The following is a 25,106-nucleotide window of genomic DNA, read 5'->3' as shown; positions in this document are numbered from 1 at the left end:
GTACCTATGTGTATGTAGCCCGTGTGTGTGTGTGCGTGTGTGTGTGTGAATGAGTAAAATGCAATTGTCTAGGTGTTTATGCTTATTCAAATGTTTATATATTTACATATTTTTAAATGTGCATGTGCATGGGTGTCTAATTTGTGTGTGTGTGTGTGTGTGTGTGTGTGTGTGTGTGTGTGTGTGTGTGTTGTGTCTGCAGTAACAACATCTATGAAGTACCTATAGTAAGTTTGAGTGCAAACATGTGTGATACAGGAATTTGTGTGCATGAGAGTGTAGCGTGCATGTTTGTGTGTGTGTGTATATGTGTGTGTATATGTGTGTGCATGTGTGTGTTTGTATGTGTGTATGTATGCATGCGTGTGTTTGTATGTGTGTATGTATGCATGCATGTGTTTGTATGTGTACAGTATGTCTGTGTGTATATGTATGTGTATGCGCGTGTGTGTGTACATGTGTGTGTACATGTGTGTGTACATGTGTGTGTATATGTGTGTGTACAGTATGTGTGTGTGTGTGTGTAGTTACTAATTGTAAACATGCATTGTATATTTGAATATTCATATCTGTTGGTACAGTATCTATACAGTGTGTGTGTGTGTGTGTGTGTGTGTGTGTATGCACCTGTCTCCAGTTCATTTGAATATACATATGTTATGCTAGAAGAGCATGTAAAAAAAGTGCATGTGTGTGTGTATGTGTGGTGTGGTGTGTGTGTGTTCACGTGGGAGTGCTACAGTTTCTACATGAGTTGTCATTAAGTCTCACGGTGTTTAATGTTGTAATAAGCCATCTTAAGCCTTTTGAAGTGGCTTGAGCTGAGCTATGTTGGTAGATCTTTTTTCTTTCTTTCTTTCTTTCTTTCTTTTTCACATGTAGGAATGTGCTGGTGATTTGTAGAGTTCGCATATAAATATATGACGGTTATATAAGGTATCGTGACATTTCGGCCGTGGAGGGTGATGCTAATTAGACAGGGGGTGAAGGGTTTATATCTATAAAGATATCAGAAGTATGGCGGTGTAAATGGAACAGAGGTCGTAATTACAGTATCGTTTAGCAGATGCTAAAGTAAGGCTGAGGTGCTAAACGTGATGTGTCCTGCACGCTTCTAAAACGCCACGCATGCAACAAAAAAAAAAAAGATTTTCACAGTGGCCTGTGGTTGACCTGCAAATACAGGCGCAATTTTCACCCAAGCCAAAAAGTTTCTCATGCACACTCATCACCACAGCGCTCTGTTTTTACTTCACTACCATCTCCATCTCCGTGATCACAAACACTCTGTAATCAGAATGATTAGTGCGTTTTGTTTTGTTCATGAAAAAGAAGAAAAAAAAAAAACACTTATCGTACCAACCTTTTTGCGCATGCTAACCTGCTAAGACCAACACTTACAGTAGGCTGCCTTCAGATTAGGCTTTTTTGTGTGTGTGTGTGAATATGCAACTCGAGTGCATTTTGTGCTAATGTGGACATAAAGTGCATCATGCAGCACACACGTCTTACCTGCAAACAAGCTGAAAGCATTTTTAGCTTAAGACGCAAATGTCCTTATATGGGGTATCAGGGTAACGTTTCTGTGTCCGGGTTGCCAGCTTAACTAAGCCTGATTATCATTCATACACTACACTCAATTCGGGAACGCCGATTAGCCTAACCTGCATGTCTTTGGACTGTGGGAGGAAACCGGAAAACCCGACGGAAACCTCTCATATGAGGATATGAAATTTTAGGCTCTATATACTTGTACAATCCTCATATGAGGACCTTTTACGTATGATTCTTTCTTTACCTGTAATTCTCGCATATAATTCCTTCTCGAAACTTCTTCCTGTATGAAGACATCGATTAAGTTTGTTGCTTTCTATCAGGTACTAATAAAGACAATCAGCGATGAGAAAAACCACTCTGTACAACCGTGCTAAGCAGAAAAACATCCCAGAATAAACATGTTGACGGAGATGGGCTAGAAAAGCAGAAGACCACAAGGAGGTTGTTGTTGTTTTTGTTAGTCATCTAGCCGCTACCTTCGAGGGGTTGCCACAGCAGGCCATCTGATCCGCACACAGGTTTTTAGTCAAGTCAAGTTAAGTAGACTTTTATTGTTACTTCAACCATTTACTGTATAGTTTAGTACACAGTGAAACGAAACAACGTCCCTCCTGGACCAATCTGCTACATACAGACAGCATAAATTAACAACGTAAGTTAACAGAAACCAACTAGCTAACTAAGAAACCTAATGAGCCGGGTAGCTGGGACAAGACAGATTAACATCCTGACTAGGGCTGCACGATATATAGAAAAATTATCGTTATCGCGATAATGGTATACGCGATATCTGTATCGCAAAGAGTTGCTATAAATGAAATTTAATTTATGTGTCCAAATTTGACCAATCAGATGGGCCCTTACTATCTTTATACCTGCTTATATCTTTATACTTATATCTTTATACTTAAAAGTATTTTTTTATTTCATTTTTGTTTGATAATATTTATTTTTATTAAAAAAAACAAAGAAAACAGGCAAGCCAAAGGAAATATTTTGTTTAAAAGATGCTCATGTTTTAAGACACTCTTAATGAGGGTATGGTTACACGTAAATAAAAAGTATTGTTTGAAAGTAATTCATATTGTGTTGGCAGGTCTATGGTAACAGCGGACCAGAAATCTGAATATCTGCTGAGTGTTTTAAGTCATTCATAGTGTTTTGAAGTTTAAATATTTGCAACTTTCTTGACATATAGTTTCTTTTTAGCCTGAATTAGATTTAATTATATCAGACGAATATTTATTACCTGTTTATTTTAGTATGATCATTACATATATAAATGATTTTTAAAAACTGGGCAACACTAATAATAAAAAATGCATTTCTCTAAGGAAATATTATATCGCAAGAAATATAAGAAATATCGTTATCGCAATATTCAACAACAATATTGCACATCGCATATTTTCCTAATATCGTGCAGCCCTAATCCTGACACAACCCTCCCATTTTTATCTGTGCTTGGGATCCAGCGGCTGGGGTTTGGGCATCAGGTGGGCATTGAACCCATGCCTTCCACATGGCAGGCGAGAAATCTGAGCCACTAAGCCACCAATACACCCGGAAGACCACAAGGAGGCCCACTCCTTTAAATCAAGAAGAACGTGGACAGACCACAGGAACTAGATTGTAAAAATCCCTGATGACGTTTTTCGTTGGACGTTCTCAGTCTGGTCTCTCTCATGAACAAGCCTGTTCCACCCACCATATTTCTGCTTATATCAGTTCTGTGTGACAACTGCAGCCACACTGTGTGTTTTCAATTACTGTGTGGTTAATCTGAGAGCCCTGGGACTCTGGGATAAAAAAAAAAAAAAAAAAAAAAGTCCAGATTTTTTTTCTCAGCAGCACCGAACAGACGTGAACGCACACAGCCTGCTGTGGGAAACTGTTGCACAAATGCTAAAATGATTTGCAGTGCACACAGTGCCATTGTTGGTTTTGCTTCTGACAAAAAAAAAAAAAAAAAGATATCCTGTTAGCATTGCCTGTTGTTGTGTTACCATAGCGAAGTGACCGAGTGTTAAAACAACAACGTATTTCTGAAATTAGCATGAGGACACCGAACTGGAGGACCTGTCCAGACTTGTCCCGGCCCTGTCCGCACACTATTTCATTATATGTACTTGTTTGTCATTACTGTTCCTGGTGCTGTTCATGTAATAACACTGATATTTAGTATTGTAGACATGGGGGGGCTAAGTGAGGTGAGAGAACACTAAAGGGGGGTCATTTAATAATGTACGGGGCAAAAACACACACACTGCAGTGATGACTTTAATAAATACAGTCTAGGGATCATTTTCTTAAATCTGCAAGAGTTGAGGTGATATCAGATCCCGTACCATACCCCCTCGCCCTGTAACCTTAGACATCAGTGAAAACAGGTTTATAAGGGGGCGTTCAGGTGAAACCGGGATTTTTGACTGTGCAGAAAAGTACAGCACAGTTGTGAAAGTTAAAACTCTTTATATAATCCCCTGCTACACTCAGTCCACCGGAGCCATGATCGGACCGTCTGCTTCACGCCTGAAACGCTGGCCTCCCAGGAACTCCATAAACGTGGAAATGGTTTGGAGCGAAAGTGTAAAAAGTGGCTTCTTTTAAAAGCATGTATAATGCACTACATGTGAATTGGAATAATATATATACACTTTATAGTGCTTGTTGCTTCAATTTAAGAACTTCTTTCTCCACTGAACGAGTGCTTTATAAAAGTCAAGTGCATTTGTTTGCTAAAGCAATTAGACTGTTCGAAGTTACTGTATAACTGTGTCAGTTATTCTGTAACGCAAAACATTTGTTGTGTGCTCCGGATAGATTGAACCATCCGATTGCCCATTTCCAGTTATATATACAGTAGGTGCTAGATACCAGAAACTACGTCACACCTGGATTCTATCCTGCTCTATAACTGAAGAGTGTGTAGGCGTAGTGCTTATAGCATTTCCTTTAGCGTTCCTCAATGCTCCGTGCATTTTTCTGATAGAGTCAGACATTTCTCATTTTGTTTGCATCAACATTATTCATGTCATCCAACAGCTGATCGATTGAAAAAAATATATATCTCTTATCTCTTACTGTATATTTTTTGCTGCTAAACAGGAAGTCGCAGATCGGTGACATTATGTAAAAACGAAATGTGGCAAAAGCACCAGATACCTATCAAGATCAAAAATCGTAGCTCTGACTTCAAGCAAAAAGTAATCAGATCCAGATCTGCTGAAGGTCTTTACATCCAAATGATGCAACCACATCAGAAGAGTCTGTTAAGATAAGGGCATGTTCTTGATCTGTGAACTGTTAGGGCACGTACTGTAGCAGTCAGAGGTAATGCAGATTTAATGTCAGTGCCAGATTAACAGCATAGAAGATAAACATTACTGTTTACACTTGTTTGTCTGGCTGCTCGATCAGATTGCGGCTGCCTTGGGCACTTTGTCCACTGGGTCGATTTTATGGCGATTTATATTTACATTTACATTTAGGCATTTGGCAGACGCTCTTATCCAGAGCGACTTACATTTTTATCTCATTATACATCTGAGCAGTTGAGGGTTAAGGGCCTTGCTCAAGGGCCCAACAGTGGCAACTTGGTGGTTGTGGTGTTTGAACCTGGGATCTTCCGAACTGTAGTCCAATGCCTTATTTGTGCAGCAGAGGCTTTTCTGTGGGATCGGACCAGAGCCGCTGCCCTTTGGTCCTCGTGGGCATGGGCGGGCATTGAGCTCATGCTCCTGTCACCAGTTTACTTGTATATAATTAATGTTATGTGCTGTTATCGTTGTGGCTTATTCTTGTATTTTTCACAAGGTTTAACCACATTTGACCTTTGTACCCTTGTCTCATATTCAGTATGAGACTACTTAGTTACTAATGTTACTTAGTTTGTCACATTTATGTGGATGGCATGTTGTGTGTCCTCAGAAAAGGCATTCCAAGAATTTTTGTGGTTTATGTGCCAAAGTCTTAAGCCACTCCTCATTTCTTCATATTAATTAAATGATATAATGTTGATTAAATGAAAGAAATGGGAACAAAAAGTGCCTAAAGATGGAATTTAAAAATTAATTAATTCTAGTGGCAAAATCATTCTTGAAGCATTACTGTCTAAAAATAAAAATAAAAAATCTAAACAACCTTATAGTTAATTGCTAATACAATTAATTAATAAATATAAGATACATTTGCCCATGTTTAAAAAAATTTCGCATCACGTGAAAGGCAATGTACAGTAATGCTGGTCAAATCTGTACCCAATTATTATGTTCTCATTCAGATGGTCTGGATTTTCTTTTTCGTGAAATAGTCCTATTCGCCTTAATTTATCCTAAGGGTCATCTTACACCTTTGATTCCCTTGTTTACAGTCATTGCTTTAAAACTACTTTTAAATACTTTTAAGATGAATCTTAGCAGTTATGCCGATTTAGGCAACTATGTATAACTTGTATTTAATATCATACAACATATTTTTGGTGAAGGATTATAAGAAACCATGCAGAGTTCCCCAACAATAATGTCCTACAGAACATATGTTTTTATAAATAATGCATAGCTAGGCGTGGGGGTAAACCAGTTCACTAATGCACAACAAGCACGTTCACATTTATATGTGATCGGCTAAGCATTTCAAAATAATATATATATATATATATTGATATGTAAATATATATTGATATAATGAAAAAGTTATGGAACCAAAAACCTGCAGATACTTTGCTTTTATAGATTTGTATATGTTTATACACTTGTAACTTACTTAACAGATTATGGCAGAAACGCGTATGGGTGGTGTGTGCCTGGTTCTAACCGCCTAATTCAGTCTCTTGATTCTCACCAAAGCTAAACCCAAACAAATATCACAGGAACTGATATACTCCGCATAGTGCTTTGATATAAAGTCCTACTGCTGTGCTGCTTGTTTATATTGCTCTGCAGTGCCCCCTAGCAGCAGTTCTGAGAATCAGCAAGTTAAAATGTGATTGTGATAGATTAGTCTCACTGAGTCTTTCTCTCTCTCTCTCTCCCTCTCTCCCTCTCTCTCTCTCTCTCTCTCTGTGTTTCAGATTGCTAAGCTCCGCCTGCAATTCCAGCGCACTAAACAAGGAGGAAGTCGCCATATTAAGGACAGTAGGGAGCTTCTGTCTCCCCTCCACTGCTGCATCTTCACCACCACACACACTACCAGCAGCATGTCCAGCCAAGCCACGGTGAGCGCACACACACATACACACACTCACGCACACATACACACACACGCACGCATGGTTATGACATGACTATATTACACACGCACACATTACCAGAAACTTGTCCAATATCCAGACCAACCACTGTGAACACACACACACACACTCACACTCACGCACACACAGACAAACACACACACACACACACACACACTCACGCACACACGGACAAACACACACAGACACACACATGCACGCTATCAACAGCTTGTCAAGTCACTGTGAACACATACACACACACACACACACAAAACCAGTAGCTTGTCCCATTTCCAGCCAAGCTGCTGTGAGCACACACACACACACACACACACTCAAACGTGCGTACACACACACACTACTGGAAACTTGACCCATATCCACTATGAAAACATACACACACACACACACACACACACACACACACACACACACACACACATAAAGACATATGCACACTATCAACAGCTTGTCCAATGTCCAGCCAAGTCACTGTGAAAATACACACACACACACACAAACTAGAAGCTTGTCCCATGTCCAGCTGAGACGCTGTGAGCGTGCTCGCGCACACACACACACACACGCTCGCACGCATGCAAACACACACGCATATGTTACCAACAGAAAGTCTAATGTTCAGCCAGACACACACACACACACACACACACACACACACACACACAAAAGTGTACAAGTCACTGGAGAAATGGCCGTTATATTGAAAAAATCTACATTTAAAAATTTTATTTGATTTATATTATTTATAATAAACCTGATTTCAGTTTGATTTAGCTTCTTTTGTAGAGGATGAGTTCAAATGATGACTAACTGCTTTTAACACTTTTACAAGCCTATGGCTCGTGTGCTGTTTATTACTCTGGGTCTCTGTTGCATGATGCAGAATTAACAGTCTACCACATGCCCCCTCAGTCTCCCATGTCGAAGCCGGCACAGATGACCCTGCCCAACATCACCGTACCGAAACCGTCCATCTCACGCGTTCCCAGCAGCATGGAGGGCATCAATCACGAGCTGGAGAAAGTCTTTATTAAAGATAACGGAGAGAAGGAAGAGCTGAAGGTAGATATACGATATGATACGATACGATATGATACGATGATCTACAGTGATGGATTAAATATATATTTCAAGCAGACAGTAATTCAGTTTGATGATATTTAGAGGGATTTTTTTTTTTTTGGACACACTACAATATGGTGGTGCACTATCATGTGATGCAATGTAATGGAGGCCACGCCTTATTTATTGAGACTGACTGATACAGAGGTTACACATTCTTTACTGTGATACTGACTGATACAGAGGTTACACCTTCTTCACTGGAACTGACTGGCACGGAGTACAGTACCTCCATACCCATATTTTTTTTTTTATTATCCTGTCAGTCACAGATCCACCTCTTTCTTTTACCCACTTTCATCTTTCGATGTCTTTCCCTCTTTCTTCTTCTGTTTCTGGGAGGCATTGGAGGTACCCGATGGACGTCGTGCCCCATTTCCTCCTCAGCAGCGGAGCAGCAGTACATGTGGTTTGGACTCTCAGAACCCAGCGGTACTTGGCCGCTCCAGCAGCTGTTCCAGCGCGTCACCGTGTCCGGCAGGATCACACGATGGCAGCCCGTATTCCACAGATGAGCTCCTCGATGACCGAGACAAAGGTCAGGGTCACACATACGGTGCACATATAATGACAATAATCTGTTACTAATTTCACTGAATGTTCTCGATTCTGTGCAGAAGTGTAATTTCTGTGATCGCTCTGTCTGCAGACAGCGGCAGCAGCTCCCCTCTTCCCAAATTTGCCTCGTCGCCCAAACCCAACAACAGCTACATGTTCAAGCGGGAGCCTCCTGAGGGCTGCGAGAAGATCAAAGTGTTCGAAGAAACAACGTGAGTGTGGCTTCATTTCGCAAATGTCACAGCCAGAGCAAAAGACAGTCAGAGGACCGGTAGTTAGTAGGTGTAGTGAGTAGATATAAACCAAGTATAAAGTATAAACCAAGAAGAAGAGAACAAGACTCTGATCTATGATGATTACAGTTTAATTGCTGACACTCAGAACTACTGCTAGGGGTCACTAGAGAGCATCATGAAAAAGGAGTGTTCGCCTTGGTGAGCTTTAATGAACAGTACGTAGATGTATATGAGTTATAAACCAGTTTTTGTTAACTTGGCTAATATAACTCACACAGTAGCTACTGTACGGTTGGGGATTCGAATCTTGGTTGGGTTTCCTCCAGATACCAGCTGCTATATTCCAGAAGTTTGTGTTTTAGGCTGATTGGCATTTCCAAATTGACCATAGCATATGAGTGTGTGTGTATGCATCTGTAGGTTGCATCTTGAATTATAACTTAAATTAGACAATTTTAGCGCAGGCTAGATGAAACAAATTATTTAATCAGTATTCTCTAATATTTGTCTATCTATTAATAAAAAAAAAATTGAATCCTTAGGTCATTACAGAAATGTACTGTAGACATATGGACAAATTCTCACATTCATGATAATTTGCACACTCCCCAGACATTTCTATTTAAATTCTATATCAATTTCCGCAACAGTTTCCATATTTTCCATATTTGTACAGCCATATTGTCTATATTTTGTACATCTACGTTTTTTTATATCTTTTTTTATTATATATTATGATATATATATATATAATATTATATTTTGTTCTTCAATTTTTTTCTACAGACAAGTTTTTCTATAGTTTATTCATGTTCTATTCTATAATTCATTTCTTATTAATGATCTTGATTTTAAGGTCACGAGTGGTCTCGTGATAAGCATTTCACCTGCATATCGTTCTGTGAATAACTGTGTATGTGACAAATAAAAATGTAATTTGAAATTTGAATTTAGACTATTCCAGCAACAAGAGCAAGATTGAGCTGTTTGTTTGTTCAATGGCACAAATCCTGTACTTGAGTAAAACTAGAGATTCCCTGCTCAAGTAAAAGCAAAAGTCCTCCATTTACATTTCCACTTGAGAAACAATAATCACAGGGCGTGGCCTGAGACGTGAAGGGAAATTTGCAAATAATTTCAAAATCATCTTTCTTTCAGGTCGAGACAGTCCTCTACAACCCCTCTCTTCTCCTGCCCTGATAAAAACAAGGTGAACTTCAACCCCACTGGCTCAGCTTTCTGCCCTGTCAGAATACCAGGCCCTCTGCTCCAGCACTCGGCCTCCCAAGCTGACGAAGTGGACGAGGAGGGTGGACATCCCAGTGGTGTGACCTCCTCAGCCATGTACGCCCTGCTCCACCCCACTCAGGTCTCCATCAGCACCAGCACAGACGATCCGCCAGAAGCAGCTGGCACGTCTCCGTCCCAACAAGAGGCAACACACACAAACTCAGAACTGTGCAGTTAGCTTCATTTGCCCAGAGCTGGTCTCTGTGGCACTTCGTGCCCTTCATAGATGACTAGGTGCCCCCTTTCCACCTTTTTCTGAACTGAAAACTCCACTGTCTGCATGTCATAGTGACACACAAGGTTCCGAACACAAGAATAACGTTCCAGTTCAATCCGTTCTCACGTTTGCCCCATTTTCTTACGCACTGTTACTGACAGGGACTGAAGCTAAAAGGCTATAGTGTGCAAGTGTGCAAGCTGTATTTGGAGCAGCACCACAGAAGCTGGTGAAAAATTATATATATAATATTAATGTTAAAATAAAGAGCGTGAGGGTTTTATGGACACAAAATATGCAAATGTAAGTTCAATGTTAACCTTAAATGACGAAAGAAAAAAGAGTGAGCTGTCATTTTTTTTTCTTCAGAAGTTCCAAGGAGCCGTTTTTTTTTTTTTTTTTTTTTTTTTTTTAGGGAACTCTAAGAACTAGTTATCTTGAGATAACAACCTATTTCCTTGCACTGAGATCGAGTATCTTTTTTGGGTTAACTTTATGCAATAAGACTAAACATTCAGTTTAGTGTCTCAATGAAACCACTTTCACATAAAAAAGTCAACATAGAAATAAACATTATTGTGGATTTTTTTTTTTTTTTAAGTAGGACATGTCAAGACAATTCTTAACTAATAACTAATTACTTCTCTTGTTCAAGAGTCTTTATTTACCTGATTTTCCAAGTATCTACCAAGTTAGTGAACATACTACCTAAACACTTTGCTAGCTAACTGATGATTAGCTGTGCTTTTTAGCCTTATATGCCCATATGATGTGCAATGATGTAAGCAATGTCCTGCAAGATGATGTAATTTATTATTATTATAATTATTATTAATATGAATAATTTTTCAAGGTTTTATGAAATGTCCAGACCGTCTTGCTGACATTAGCAAAGAACATTAACATTTTTTAAATGTAAACAATGTTCTCAAATATTCAGCTAGCTAGCTCGGATTACCTAGTTATTTACAGTATAGTCATTACAGATACTCATGATTACGTCGTAAAATCCTGTCAGCAATCATCTCAGATTATCTTATACTACCTAGTTTCGCTAGCATTGATTATGACTTAGAATTTCTGTCATAGAATTTCTGTCAGAAATTGTGACATGTTATCTAGCTTGCTTGTGTTAGCATAGACAGTTATGATTATTAACAATAATGACTTGAAATTCTGTCAGAAATCCTTTTGAGCCACATAATATTGGCAGAAAATATTAGAACCATTTTTGATTATGACCTCTAAAATCCTTTCAGATATCCTGTAAGGTTGGGTTACATAAGTTTGCTGGTTAGCATTAGCTATGAAGGTGAGTATGACTGAAAGTTCTTGTTAGGATAGCCAATGTTAGTTAGCCAACTGGTAATGAATGTTAATGCTTATGAGCCAAGATCCTTTCAGATATCCAGTTAGATCATATTAACTAGCTGGTTGGAGTTAGCAATGAAAATGAAATTTCAAATTGGCTCATGTTAGCTAGCTGACTAGCATTAGCATTGAAGCTTTTGTAATGAAAATAACAAAGATTAAGTAATCCGAATCAAAATCCTGTCAGAAATCCTCTCAGGTTAGGTCAGGCCTACGATGAGGATATTTTATGTTTACATTTAGTTTCAAGAAAAATAAGTCGTCATTTCGAGATAATTGGAAGAGAAAGTGATATAATAATCAACAGCCTCTTGGGACTTCTGATTTTATTATTTTTTTCAACTTTATTCTCATCTTATTTATACAGTTTGACATTGAGTTCTGGTCACACTTTTTGAATTAGCTTTTTTTGGTGTGATTCATCTTCTCACTCATGTGGATTTGAACGATTGCACAGCTTCGCTTTCTGTTGAGTGAGTGAGATTTAAGCAAATAACTGCTCGACTTAAGCAGGATACCTTCTTTTTCAGCTACAACACAGTAATGATTGCTTTTAGTGAAGAAGATTAAAAAAACGTTACATTGAAAAGGCTTCAAGTAAGCTTTAACAGGAAGGGTCGGATGCATGTATCTGAAATTGATCATATATGTTTGACGATTACAGTGTCATGTCTGTTTTCTTTTTTTTTTTAAACATTTACAGTATGAATAAGCTCTCTCTATCTATATCTATAAAATATCTATATCAATATAGATATATGAGTATCTATATAAAAAAGATAAAAGCTTGCTTGAGTTGAGAACTGTTTATTGCTTTATGTATGTTGTAGAGAAAAAAATTGTGATCTACTTTTTGGAATTACGTTTACAGTCTGTCTGGGGTTTTGTTACTTTTAAGAAATTAAATAAAAAAAAAAATAGTTTTAAAAAATGTAAAAAAAAAAAAAAAAAAAAAAAGCATAAAAAACGCTATAATATTGCACAGTATTTGTTTATAGCCCAGCTTCAGGTGTGAGTTTAAACTCAGGTAATTTGCACTCTACAGTGTGTCCATTCTCGTGCTGAGCTCCTTATTCATACACACATTCATACACACCTGAACACACACACTCATATATAGTATGCACTTTCCTCCGCAGTCCCTGATGTGAATCAGCTTTTTAGTTCACAAATATTACACGTGACATTCTGTGTCTCTTTCGCATGTACAGTATGTTAAAAGCTGCCGATCCAATTCTAGGGCCAAATCATTCATGATGAGTGACAGAGTGATTTATAAGCAACTAATTTGTAGCAACAGTAAAATAATCATGTTTTTGCGTCGATTCAGGAGGTCATGAGTGCACCGTGGCCGTTGGATCTCCTTCAGAATGACCCTGGTTTTATGAACTACACACCATACAAGTTATAACGCTGAGACGTTTGCCTGCTTGAAGGTGGAAAATTTCACATATTCATGTAGATTGCACTTTTTAAGGAGTTTTGGTAGAACCATCACATTGTCAACAAATCATCAGTACCACAAATAAAATTACTGCTTCCTAACATTAATAATAGTTGTCAGCTGTGGATGCAAAATCAGCTGCCAAGGTTACTTTTTATTGCTGTGACCCAAACGTATAAAGCTACAGTATGGCTGATTGGAAAATAACGAGCTTGTCAAAATTACTAGTTTCCTGCTAGTAACTATGACATTATTGCAAGGGATATGTTTTATGCTTGGAGATACCTGATTGTTCTGATTGGTCGGTCGTTGCTGGTTTTTCTCCTGGGCAACCACAAAGACCGAAGTTGCTTAGCAAAGATACAGTAATAACCTTGGCAAAAAAAAAGTCTGTTCTATAGCTATATCATGAATAAAACAAACCGAGTGATGTATTCACTATAGACAGACTTTAGTGGATGTGTCCTAGAGTCCATATTAACTTGTTCAACAAGTTATACTGTAGGTAATAGAAATAAAAGTGTCCGTCACACCTCAATCATTTTTTTTTTTTTTTTTTTTTTTAGCATCTCATTATATCCTAATTTTGACAGATCTGTTAAACAGAGCTTTAGTATTTGCTAAACTCACAATCACCTGACTGCTAACACCAAGCTATCCGTATTGCATGGACCCCATGACTGTTTCCATGTTGTAGATCTTATTAGTTTAAATGCATGTGTTTTGAAGGGTCATACTGTAAGTGTTCTATTAGTTCAGTTAAGGCATGAACCAGTGAGAAACAGGTGCAGATGATGACGGATGACTGGGTGATTAGTAATAAGTATGCTGGTGATGCTAAATGCTGAATTTTTGGAACAGATGAGAGGGGAAACATGGTTGCTGCTGAGGTTGTATAATTTTTAAATGATATCTTTAGGCACTTTGCAGCCGGTCACGGTAAAACGTTTTATTTACTTTATACTACACCTCATTATCAGACATCAGTAGTTAATTGAATGAATGATACTGTCTAAGAATTTGTGCAATAATAATAATATTAATAATAAATCTTTTGCTGTTTGCAAGGTAAATTAATTGCTTTAAAGCCTTACATTTTAGGAGAATGAATATTCCCTCTCCAGTCCACAGTGTTTGACAATAGCTTGAACAGAGAACATTTATAGCATACTTTAAATTGTTTTTTCCTTATTGATTCATTTTTCATACATGTCACCAACAAGATATATTTAAGACATGAAATATGATATGTAAGACACATAGAAATGTTGTACTGTACATACAGTAAGTGCTTAAGCCTAGATTGGGTGACTTACCTCCCTGGAGGTTTTACTTCCAATGGCGCTAATGTTCAGGTCATCCTTATCAGGAATCAAACACTCCAGGGATGTAGATCAACAGATCTGGCTTTTGGCACCCCATGACCATAAAACACAAATTGATCTATATATTTCCATTATATCATCTGTAACATTTTGTGCTTTGGCACTGCTGGGTACTGTGAGTGTTTCCGTATCAAACCAGCGTTACAGTGCGAACGATAGTCAGAGATTTTGTTCCGGTTAGAACATTGAAGGTGTGTTGCAAGAAGCAACTTTTAGAGGAAATTTAAGAATTGCAAAAAGGGAAAAATCTGCACTTAAACACTCTGATCACAGTCCTGTCTATTGGTGTACGCCGCTTCTTGTCAATATGGTTCAAGTCTCGTAGTTTTGACTTTAGTGTAGCCATGCAGTATCATACAGCTTCAGCTGCTCAGATTGTTACTTACTGAATTTCACCATTGGTTTAACTATTGTCCTGACCGACGGTACAGGAAAAAAAAACATGACTCATACTCCTCAGCCTGAACTTTGGGCTGTTTCCTTTCTTTTTCCCCTGTAAAATAAACTATTGTGTCTTATTTAAATAAAGGTTATTAGTAGAAAGAGTATATTGTCCTCCTGTGACTATACTATAATCAAAATATTTCTGTTGCAATGCATCTGTAATCCTTTCAGTGGAAGATGATGATTAGTAATAGTAGTAATAAGAATTGTGGGCATGCTTTTACTGGAAAACAATCAATGACATGGTGGTTAGAAATGACCAGACCCAAAGCATAGTTACTGTAAAGCTCATCTCAATTTTTTTATGACTTCATATCATGATGTGATTCCTTGTTTTATACTGTAGCATAGTAATTTGTCAATTAAATGTTACACATTTTTTTTTATATATATCCAACAGAAATGGGTGTTGTCACATTGCCACAGATCAGCCATAACATTAACACAATCTAGGTTCCCCTAGTGTCACCAAACCGGCTCTGAATCCACAAGACCTCTGAAGGTGTACTGTAGTACCTGGAAGCAGGCCGTCAGCAGCAGAATCCTTAAGTTTGGTAAGTTGCATGGTGGAGCCGCCATGGATTAGACTTATTTGTCTGATGGATGCTTGGTCAGAATGTGAATCTAGGGTGTTTGAAGGCCAATTGATGTTAAGCATCAAGCAGTGTTTTGATAACTTTTAATCATAGCCAGCATTAATTCTTTTTGCAGATTGTGCTCCCCACAGGGATAGGTGGGTTCCCATGATCCTGTCTGATAATCAGTGTTAGTCAATTAATCTGACATTAATAGTATAACTATAAATCCACACTAGTGGATTAATACAACACACAAGTGTTTCAATTAAAGGTTTGTTGAAGAGCTAGACTTTGCAAGGACAAAAGCAAGCAACATGCTAGTCACCTTGTGTTTATTCTTTACAATTAATGACTCAAAGACCACATTTCCTTTACAAGACCTGACACAAAGACCACACAACTTTTACAAGACCTGACAAAGAACACACTTCCTTTACAAGATCTGACAGAAAAATCAAACTTCCTTTACAATAACTGACACAAAGACCACAATTGCTTTATAAGACCTGCAACAAAGACCACACTCCCTTTACAGTAACTGACAGAAAGACCACACTTCCTTTACAATAACTGACACAAAGACCACACTTCCTTTACAATAACTGACAGAAATACCACACTTCCTTTACAATAACTGACACAAATAACACACTGCCTTAACAATAACTGACACAAAGACCACACTTTCTTTATAAGACCTGACACAAAGACCACACTTCCTTTACAATAACTGACAGAAAGACCACACTTCCTTTACAATAACTGACAGAAAGACCACACTTCCTTTACAATAACTGACACAAAGACCACACTTCCTTTACAATAACTGACAGAAATACCACACTTCCTTTACAATAACTGACACAAATAACACACTGCCTTAACAATAACTGACACAAAGACCACACTTTCTTTATAAGACCTGACACAAAGACCACACTTCCTTTACAATAACTGACAGAAAGACCACACTTCCTTTACAATAACTGACAGAAAGACCACACTTCCTTTACAATAACTGACACAAAGACCACACTTCCTTTACAATAACTGACAGAAATACCACACTTCCTTTACAATAACTGACACAAATAACACACTGCCTTAACAATAACTGACACAAAGACCACACTTTCTTTATAAGACCTGACACAAAGACCACACTTCCTTTATAAAACATGACACAAATGCCACACTTCCTTTACAGTAACTGACACAAAGACCACACTTCTTTTACAATAACTAAAACAAAGACCACACTTCCTTTACAGTAACTGACACAAAGACCACACTTCTTTTACAATAACTAAAACAAAGACCACACTTCTTTTACAATAACTGACAGAAAGACCACACTTCCTTCATAAGACCTGACACAAAAATCAAACTTCCTTTACAATAACTTACACAAAGACGACAATTCTTTTATAAGACCTGACACAAGGACCACACTTCCTTTACAATAACTGACACAAATGCCACACTTCCTTTACAGTAACTGACACAAAGACCACACTTCTTTTACAATAACTAAAACAAAGACCACACTTCCTTTACAGTAACTGACACAAAGACCACACTTCCTTTACAATAACTGACACAAAGACCACACTTCCTTTATAAGACCTGACACAAAGACCACACTTCCTTTAAAAGACCTGACAAAGACCACACTTCTTTTACAATAACTGACACAAAGACCACACTTCCTTTACAATAACTGACACAAGGACCACACTTCCTTTACAATAACTGACACAAGGACCACACTTCCTTTACAATAACTGACACAAAGACCACACTTCCTTTATAAGACCTGACACAAAGACCACACTTCCTTTATAAGACCTGACACAAAGACCACACTTCCTTTACAGTAACTGACACAAAGACCACATTTTCTTTACAGAAGCAGAAGCGACACCACATTTACTAGAAATGACGCAGAGACACATCCGTGCCAGAAAAGCAACCACGTTGGGTGGAGGGCATTAAAAGAAAGAAAATGTGTCACCCTGAAATGCGAACCTTTTTTTTTTTTTTTTTTTTACAAAACTTGTTCTCTTTAGAGCAAAACAATGAGCAGGGCACAGCTTTGTAAGAATTCAGTGCATACTTTGTCAGATGTGAATGCAATTCTGAGGTAGAAAGCATTTAATAGTCACCAGTATGTCAGAATTGTGCCACGCTGGAGTGCAATTATTGTCCTACTCCTGATAGCCTGATAGCATTTTTTTTCAAAAGTTTTAATATGCCTTAAAAAAAAAAACACTTCCAGCACATACAGCAGATGGTCCTATGGGAGACACCACGGAGTCCTTAAGCAGGAACCTATTTTGAAAACCAGCATTTATTAAGTGAATATGTTTGTAAATGAACTTCAGATGATTGAACCACATGTTCTTCCTAACAAGCAGATACAACAGACCAGTTCCTGAATCCTAGAAATCACCCTGATCATAAATGCGAGTAACAAAGCCACACGCACATCATAAACATGCATTGAGCAGGAAGATGACTCAATTATGGCCAGTGTAGCGGATGGAAATGATCGCTGTTTCCTGGCTAATATCATTACCTCTGTCTGGGGGTCTTGGAAAACAGTCCTTCGGATCAATGCAGTGATATCAAATAAATTGCAGTATGAGATACTATGATATATTTCTATGACACATACTGTACATGCATGATTGAACTGTCAGTGCGGACAGATTATGAGTTGATACCTACAGCATTTGATGCCACTTTGACTGCAAGAAGACAAGCCTGCAAGAATTGAATCCAGCCTTAGACACAATTGCACAAGATTATTATTATTATTTTTTTAATCTCAACTTTTTTACTAACTCACGTGTGAGTTAAGCTGTTTGTGTCAGGATTAATAACAAAGTCCCACTTCTGTGGTCCCTTGCACCATGAAAGGCTTAAAGTTGTAAAGTTGTATTGTATCTTTAAAGATTTTCTATATAATACTAGTGCAATTTAGCAGAAAAGATAAAAAACAAGATCTAAATGTAGTGTGCATTCAATACCAGGTAATAATCAACATTAATGTGACTTTGTGCATTTATTTACTACATGTTAAGATGTAATCCGCAGGCACCAGATTCGAGCAACTGTATACTCATACTGTACCTGTGACCAGATCACAGCCCTAATGTTATTCCTTCCTTCCTTCCTTCCTTTATTTAAAATAAGGACTAATACATTTGGGGCATGTCCTTATAGGAAAAATATCAGCATTGTTTTTATTTTTATTATTTTTTTATTCCTGTCTTAACTCAACAATTTGTTAACAATTAAAATTTTGTATTTGTTGGAGAATGACATGTAAGTTTATCCACTAACAGTATAAGTATGTTTTGGAATATCAATGAAATAGGTTGGGTCTTGTTATCACTTACACTATAGCAGCTATAAACATGCCTTTCTTTACACTCTCTTGTTGGAAAACTTACATACAGTTATAGTTAAAGACTGGGGCATTGGTGGCTCAGTGGTAGGTTTCTCGCCTGCCATGGGGACGGCCTGGATTCAATTCCCATCCAATGCCCAAACCCAGCCACTGGATGCTGTGTCGGTCCCAAGCCTGGATAAAATGGGGGAGTTGCACCAGGAAGGGCATCCAGTGTAAAACCAGTGCTTTACACCGGCTCAAATGGTCCGCTGTGGTGACCCCTCAACAGGAGCAGTCGAAAGACCAACAACAAAAACTGATATTTGAGACTGCTTCAATTAAAGCTAAAACATTTCAGTTTTTATATATATTTCTTTGTTTATTAGTGCTTAAAATGCCATATATTATGTATTTATTATAAGGGAGTTTGTGTTTGTGTATAAGTTTTTTTGTAAATTAATGTTTACAATAAACAATACATAGTACAAGATGTGTACAATAGGGTGTAAGAAATTTGCAAAAAAAAGGTCGGCGCTTTTGTACAGCAGATTACATGTAAACATGGTTAATTAAAATAAAAAACCCTTTATCATATGTGCTGCACACTATGATTACTTTTACTACCATGCACACTCACTTTATGTTCATTAACAATTGTACATACTTCTTTCTTCACACATCCTGGGGGACAGGGTCTGGGGACAGACAACAGGGACAGACGGCGTCCCTGGAGCAGATAAGGGCCCAACAATGTCAACCTGGTGGAGCTGGGGCTCAAACCACTGACCTTCCAATCAGTAACTCAGAGCCTTAACTCAACGAGGGCAAACAAGGGCTTAGCACTGTGGCCTTGTACCACCGGGGTCCGGGTTTGATTCCCGCCTCGGGGTCTGTGTGCATGGAGTTTGCATGTTCTCCCCGTGCTTGGTGGTTGTGTGCTTGGTGGTACCCCATTTTCCTCACATGGTGAGGTCCCAAATTGCCCATAGTGTGTGAATGAGTGTGTGTATGTACAGTATGTGTGCCCCGCGATGGTGTGGAACCCTTTCCAGGGTGTTCCCCGTTTCATGCTCTAAGTCCCCTGGGAAAGGCCCCCTCGCGACCCTGTATACAGGATATAGACGATAAGTGAGAGTGAGTGAGTTCTTGGCCAAACAGATTAGGTCTAAAATAAAAATTAAATATCTAAAATATATTTCTTTCTGCACAGTTTAATTAGAATCAATCATTTCTTTGTTGCACTTTCTTTTGATAAAAAAAAGTCATATACTGTACGTGTATGCTGTACTTTATTCAAAATATTTTAGGGTTTATATTTTACAAAAATATAATAATAATAATAATAATAATAATGGCATATCAGATCTGCAGATTAAAATGTTTTTAGACTGTGACGGCTGGTTTTCTGTAGAACATTAAACGCTGATGATCTGGTTCCTGTGATAGATAGATCAGTGTATATGCTGAGGAGAATTAATTGAATTAATCCTAATCCCTGTGTTTTACGGAAGTGGGTCAGGGCTTGTTACCATGGAGACGAAGGAGCTGCGAGAAGGCGTGTCGGGGTGTATGCAGGGGTGAACGGTACAAAAAAAAAATCTTTAAACTGCAGAGTATGTACACAAATAATTTCAGGCAAATTATTTTAAGAAATTTACAAGAACAGTTTTGGAATTATAAATACATTCTATAACTAAAACCTAGAACATTTAGGCATTCGGTAAACCCCCTTATACAGAGCGACTTTGAAGTTTCCATGATTGGCTCATCAGTGGTTACTGTGTTACTAACTACAAGCACTATCAGTCAAACACTGTTTTTTTTTTTATAATAGTAAAGACTTGAGTTTGTGCATACACACGGTTGTGCGTATTTTTCCTCGGTATTCGTCTGGATACGGGCTAGGAGGTGTTAACGCATGCTATAAGGAGTCAGGCAGCATAACGAGGGGGTTATTCCCTGAGCACAGGAACTCTCTCATCAGATTATTATACCTTGGAGGTAATTACGGTAGTTAGTAAGATAGTAACCAGTGTAAGGATCTAAACTTCAAGACACTTTTGGAAGTCGCTCTGGATAACAGCGTTTGGCCAATGCATTAATGTAAATGTACATCATTTTCTCTTATTTTCACAATATGAAATTTCACCATTAGGAAGTCGCCTCGAGAGTGGATAAAGCCAGTATCACTGTAGATTTTATTTAATAAATTAATTAATTTTACATATAAAGTACTATATAGAGAAAATTCTATTGACCCAGACCTTCTTATAATTTGAATTCAGGACCCCTGGTACCCCTCTTGATGTAGACGAATCAGGTAGTGATGGGTTGTTTATAAACAATTTTATTAAAAATACTTTTAATTTCTATTTTTTCCGTCTGTGAGAGGTTAACAGCATCACCTGGGGTTCGAACCAGCGATCCCTGGATGATAGGACGAGCGCTACGATTTTTTCTTTTTGAACGAATCTTTAACATGACTCAAAAGATCAAGTCGTCTTGGAGGGTGAAACAGAATTGAGCGATTCTTTCTCAATGACTCTTCTACTCCGAGTCGTTTGTTTTTTTGTCACGTGACTCCCATAGACACTATGCTGTGCAATAGATTCAAAAGAACGAACGACTCAGACTGGAAGATATAAGAGCTGAGCTACTCATTCTGTTTATTATAATATGTCCTTAGCTGCATTGTAATATTTTCATTACTGGAAGCCAAAGTTTGTGTATGTAGACGTGTTGGGGGTCTGTTTACTGAAAATGTAACATTTAATTTTATTTCTGATCTAAAGAACGAAATGAACTAAATGACTCCAAAAAAAAAGATTTGTTCATTTTGATGAACGAGATTCAAAGAACCGAGTCACTAAAATGATTCAAACTTCCCATCACTAGAATCAGGTAGGTAGAATTTTGTTCCGTTTCGCCCTGCATGTCTCTGATAGCGCTCGAGCCCCCCCCCCCCCCCCTCTCTCTCTCTCTCTCTCTCTAACACTCTGGTTCTGCGGCTGAATCCCGGCGCGTCTCAGCAACACAGCAGCATCTGAACCCCGACACACAGCGAGCAGCAGCTCTGAATGATGACCCTGAGGACCCCGGAGCGGACACACAGCCTCATCTGATCCGGAGCGCGAGCTGCAGCCTGCTTCCCACCGGTGAGCGCGCGCTCTAATGCTTCACGTGCACTAAACTGCTGTTTATGGAGGAATCATCATAACGTGCATCATTTAAGAAAATGTTATGCTGAGTGTCAATTTTATTTTTTAAAAAAATTGTGCATATCATGTTGCAGGCGTGGCTGTGCATGTTGCATGTTGCATGTTGTCCTGTGCATTAAATATAAATATAAATATATAAATGCATTGCACTCTGCAGAAACATAACAAAAATCTCTTTCTGCATTGCTCATCAGTGGTGGTGCAGAATATGCAATGCACAATAGTTTGTCTATTTCTGGTAATGGATATACTTGGCACTGTTGTGTTTTTCCACAGATCCTCTCCGCATGTGATTTCATTTCCCTCTGTTCTCCTGCGCATGCATTTGCATACCGGGATGAATTTCACTCAGTTGCACACAATGATGTGCATATTGCATGCATATGCTCAAGACAAACATGCACTGGAAAAAAACAAACAAACAAACAAACAAACAAAAATCCTACAATCCTGTTTTAAATTGACCTGGTCAAAAATATGCAAGCATTGATTTAACATTGTAGGTTTTTTTTATTTAAAAAACTGTCATGTATTCTAAGAAAACTGCTTTGAGTTGTTGCAAAGCTTTCAGCCTTGACCATTTTGTTTAGTTTATGGTGTATGCGGAATGTCACTGTATTAGTGCAACGGCTTCCTGCTGTAAATTCCAAAAAAATGTGTGTGTTTTAAGATAGATAGCTTCATGAGTAAAAGAAGCGACTCAGCACAAAAACTAAAACAAAACAAAAGGTTTCAGTGACCAGGTTCGATTCTCGCCTCAGGTTCTGTGTGCATGAAGTTTGCATGTTCTCCCAGTATTTGGTGGGTTTCCTCCAGGTACCCCGGTTTCCTCCCACAGTCCAAAGACATGCAGATCAGACCACTAATTGTGGTTTTCAAATTGCCTGTAGTGTGTGAATGAGTGAGTGATTGTGCGGCACCCCGTTCAGGATGTATACAGGACGAAGCGGTAAAGACGACGATGAGTGAGCGAGGCACACTTTTCAATTGGAGTTGATTCAGATGCTTGATTTCTGTTTACTGAGCACTTCATCGATTCTCCTCCATCACTGTTAATAAGTTGCGGATGCTGTAGACGTTTAAATTAGACAGTGTAACGTAATCAGGTGATAAAGGCATGGCGTAAAAATGCTGCTCCACGTTTCCTTTCACGCCCTTCTCTGTTTGAGCCATCTGTTTCCTGAAAGCTTCCAAATGAGCGCTGAATTTAATAAAGACCATTACAGAGGGTACTGTAAAACTATTCCCGCTGCGAAAATCTCATACATTTCACATTTCGTTCGCATTAGGATTAAACTTGAAGCCCTACGACACCAGGTTTTGCCACATGTGCTTGACCGAATGATGTACATACAGTATGCTTGCCATCACATCAATTCACCTCATAACTCTATGTGACGTCATGTGAAAAAAAATCATGCATAAATAAATACTGCGTGTACTGTAAGTCACATGATTAAACTTAAATCACATGCTGTACTGTATGTAAGGAAATGAATGAATAATGTAGGGGGCAGACAGCGTTATGTGTTGCAAGCGTTTATTAATGAAAAAAATTATTCAATTCTTTTTTTACTAGTACAAGGGGTGTTCAAATCAAATCAGCATTTTTGGTTGCATTAATGCTCTTATCCTACTGTAGCTCGTGCTTGGAAATCATCAAGGTAGAAAGTTTTCTGAGTACTTCTGAGACAGGTCTGAACCGCTGGCCTCCCAGGAACTCCATTGATGGATTTTCCAAACATGCGGCAATGGTATAGCCGAGTTCCTGTAATGTTCAAGTGGTGTTGGTGAATGATTGTGTTTACAGTTCACACAGTTTAGGCCGAACCATGTGTCAAAAATGACGATTGATAAGGTTTTTTTAGGCTTTTTTTTTCCTCCTTAAAAAGTATGAATTGTTTTGTTTAAATGTTTTAAATGTAAAATGATGCCAAACAACTTTATTAGCATTTTCTATATTTAATAAGTAAAAATTAATTAGCACTTTGACTTAATGGTTAGCGCTGTCGCCTTGCACCTCCAGGGTCCAGGTTCGATTCCCGTCTCTATGTGCATGGAGTTTGCATGTTCTCCTCGTGCCTGGTGGGTTTCCTCCGGGTATTCTGGTGTATGTATGTGTGCGCTCTGTGATGGATGGGCACCCTGTTCAGGGTGTACCCTGCTTCGTGCACCAAGTCTCCTGGGATAGGCTCCAGGCCTCCCGCAATCCTGTATAATAAAGCGGTATAGACAATGAGTGAGTATAAATGAGTCATTCTGTAATTTGAGTAAAACAAACTACAAAAACAAAAAAATGTTTGTTTTTTTCTCAACATAACAATAAGTGGTTCAAGCTACAGTAGTGAATTCTTTAAGTCTAATGTATCTAACGCAAAGCTTAAATGTTCACGTGATGAATCTGATTTCGTCACGGCTGTGTGAACGCACAAGTCTCGTGTTTTTCAGAGTCACTTTAGTACATAATTCTAGTTCAGATACATATCAGATAAAGCAAAACAGGTGAAAAAAAATGAGGCGTCTGGATTTCTTCATTCTTCTAGACCGTGAAAAACACAGCTGACGAACTGCTTGCCGTCCTCGAGCATGTTTCCTGAAATTAAATCCATTGTTTGAAATGAATGAGTGGCTGCACGAACCCATGACATGTCTAAACCCAGATGGCACGAGCAAAGACGTATCGGTGTGTGCCTGCGTGCCGTTTTAGAGGACAGACGCGTCCGCATTAGAGTCAGATAAAAGTCATTGATAATGATGAATGTGAACCATCATGACGTGAAAATTCAATCTGACTAAGAATGGGAATTGAGCAACATGGCTTGTGATGTGAATGTTTTATTTTTTCCTGACTGATTATGTACACTACTGACTAACTACTGACAGGTAGGTGAGATAGTTGACAATTTCTTTATTTTGACCCTTAATTTCAGCAGGAGGACTCGTCTGGCTGAGCATTTCTCATTTTAAAGAACAGTTTAATATTATGTGTGAACAAATTATTAAAATAATAAAGAATCCGTACACCGTAACAATGT

At 38.3% G+C, this 25,106-nt stretch overlaps 2 protein-coding genes across 2 annotated transcripts in view; both read left to right on the top strand.

The window, feature by feature from the left end:
• glcci1a (glucocorticoid induced 1a) overlaps positions 1-14,982 on the top strand; it is a 43,654-nt gene extending 28,672 nt beyond the window's left edge. The window contains exons 5-9 of the mRNA XM_053489977.1: positions 6,629-6,772; positions 7,724-7,873; positions 8,276-8,471; positions 8,583-8,703; positions 9,886-14,982. Of these exons, the coding sequence (XP_053345952.1) occupies positions 6,629-6,772; positions 7,724-7,873; positions 8,276-8,471; positions 8,583-8,703; positions 9,886-10,195 (921 nt within the window). The 3' untranslated portion in view covers positions 10,196-14,982. The remainder of the gene's footprint in view (positions 1-6,628; positions 6,773-7,723; positions 7,874-8,275; positions 8,472-8,582; positions 8,704-9,885) is intronic.
• Positions 14,983-21,882: 6,900 nt separating this feature from the next.
• rims3 (regulating synaptic membrane exocytosis 3) overlaps positions 21,883-25,106 on the top strand; it is a 65,342-nt gene continuing 62,118 nt past the window's right edge. The window contains exon 1 of the mRNA XM_053489733.1: positions 21,883-22,008. The gene's annotated coding sequence lies outside the window, so the exon portion shown is untranslated. The remainder of the gene's footprint in view (positions 22,009-25,106) is intronic.

The sequence above is a fragment of the Clarias gariepinus genome, chromosome 28 (genome assembly GCF_024256425.1).
Source record: "Clarias gariepinus isolate MV-2021 ecotype Netherlands chromosome 28, CGAR_prim_01v2, whole genome shotgun sequence".
Lineage (NCBI taxonomy): Eukaryota > Metazoa > Chordata > Actinopteri > Siluriformes > Clariidae > Clarias > Clarias gariepinus.
The sequence above is the reverse complement of the archived record's forward strand: the minus strand, read 5'-3'. Positions and strand labels throughout refer to the sequence as shown.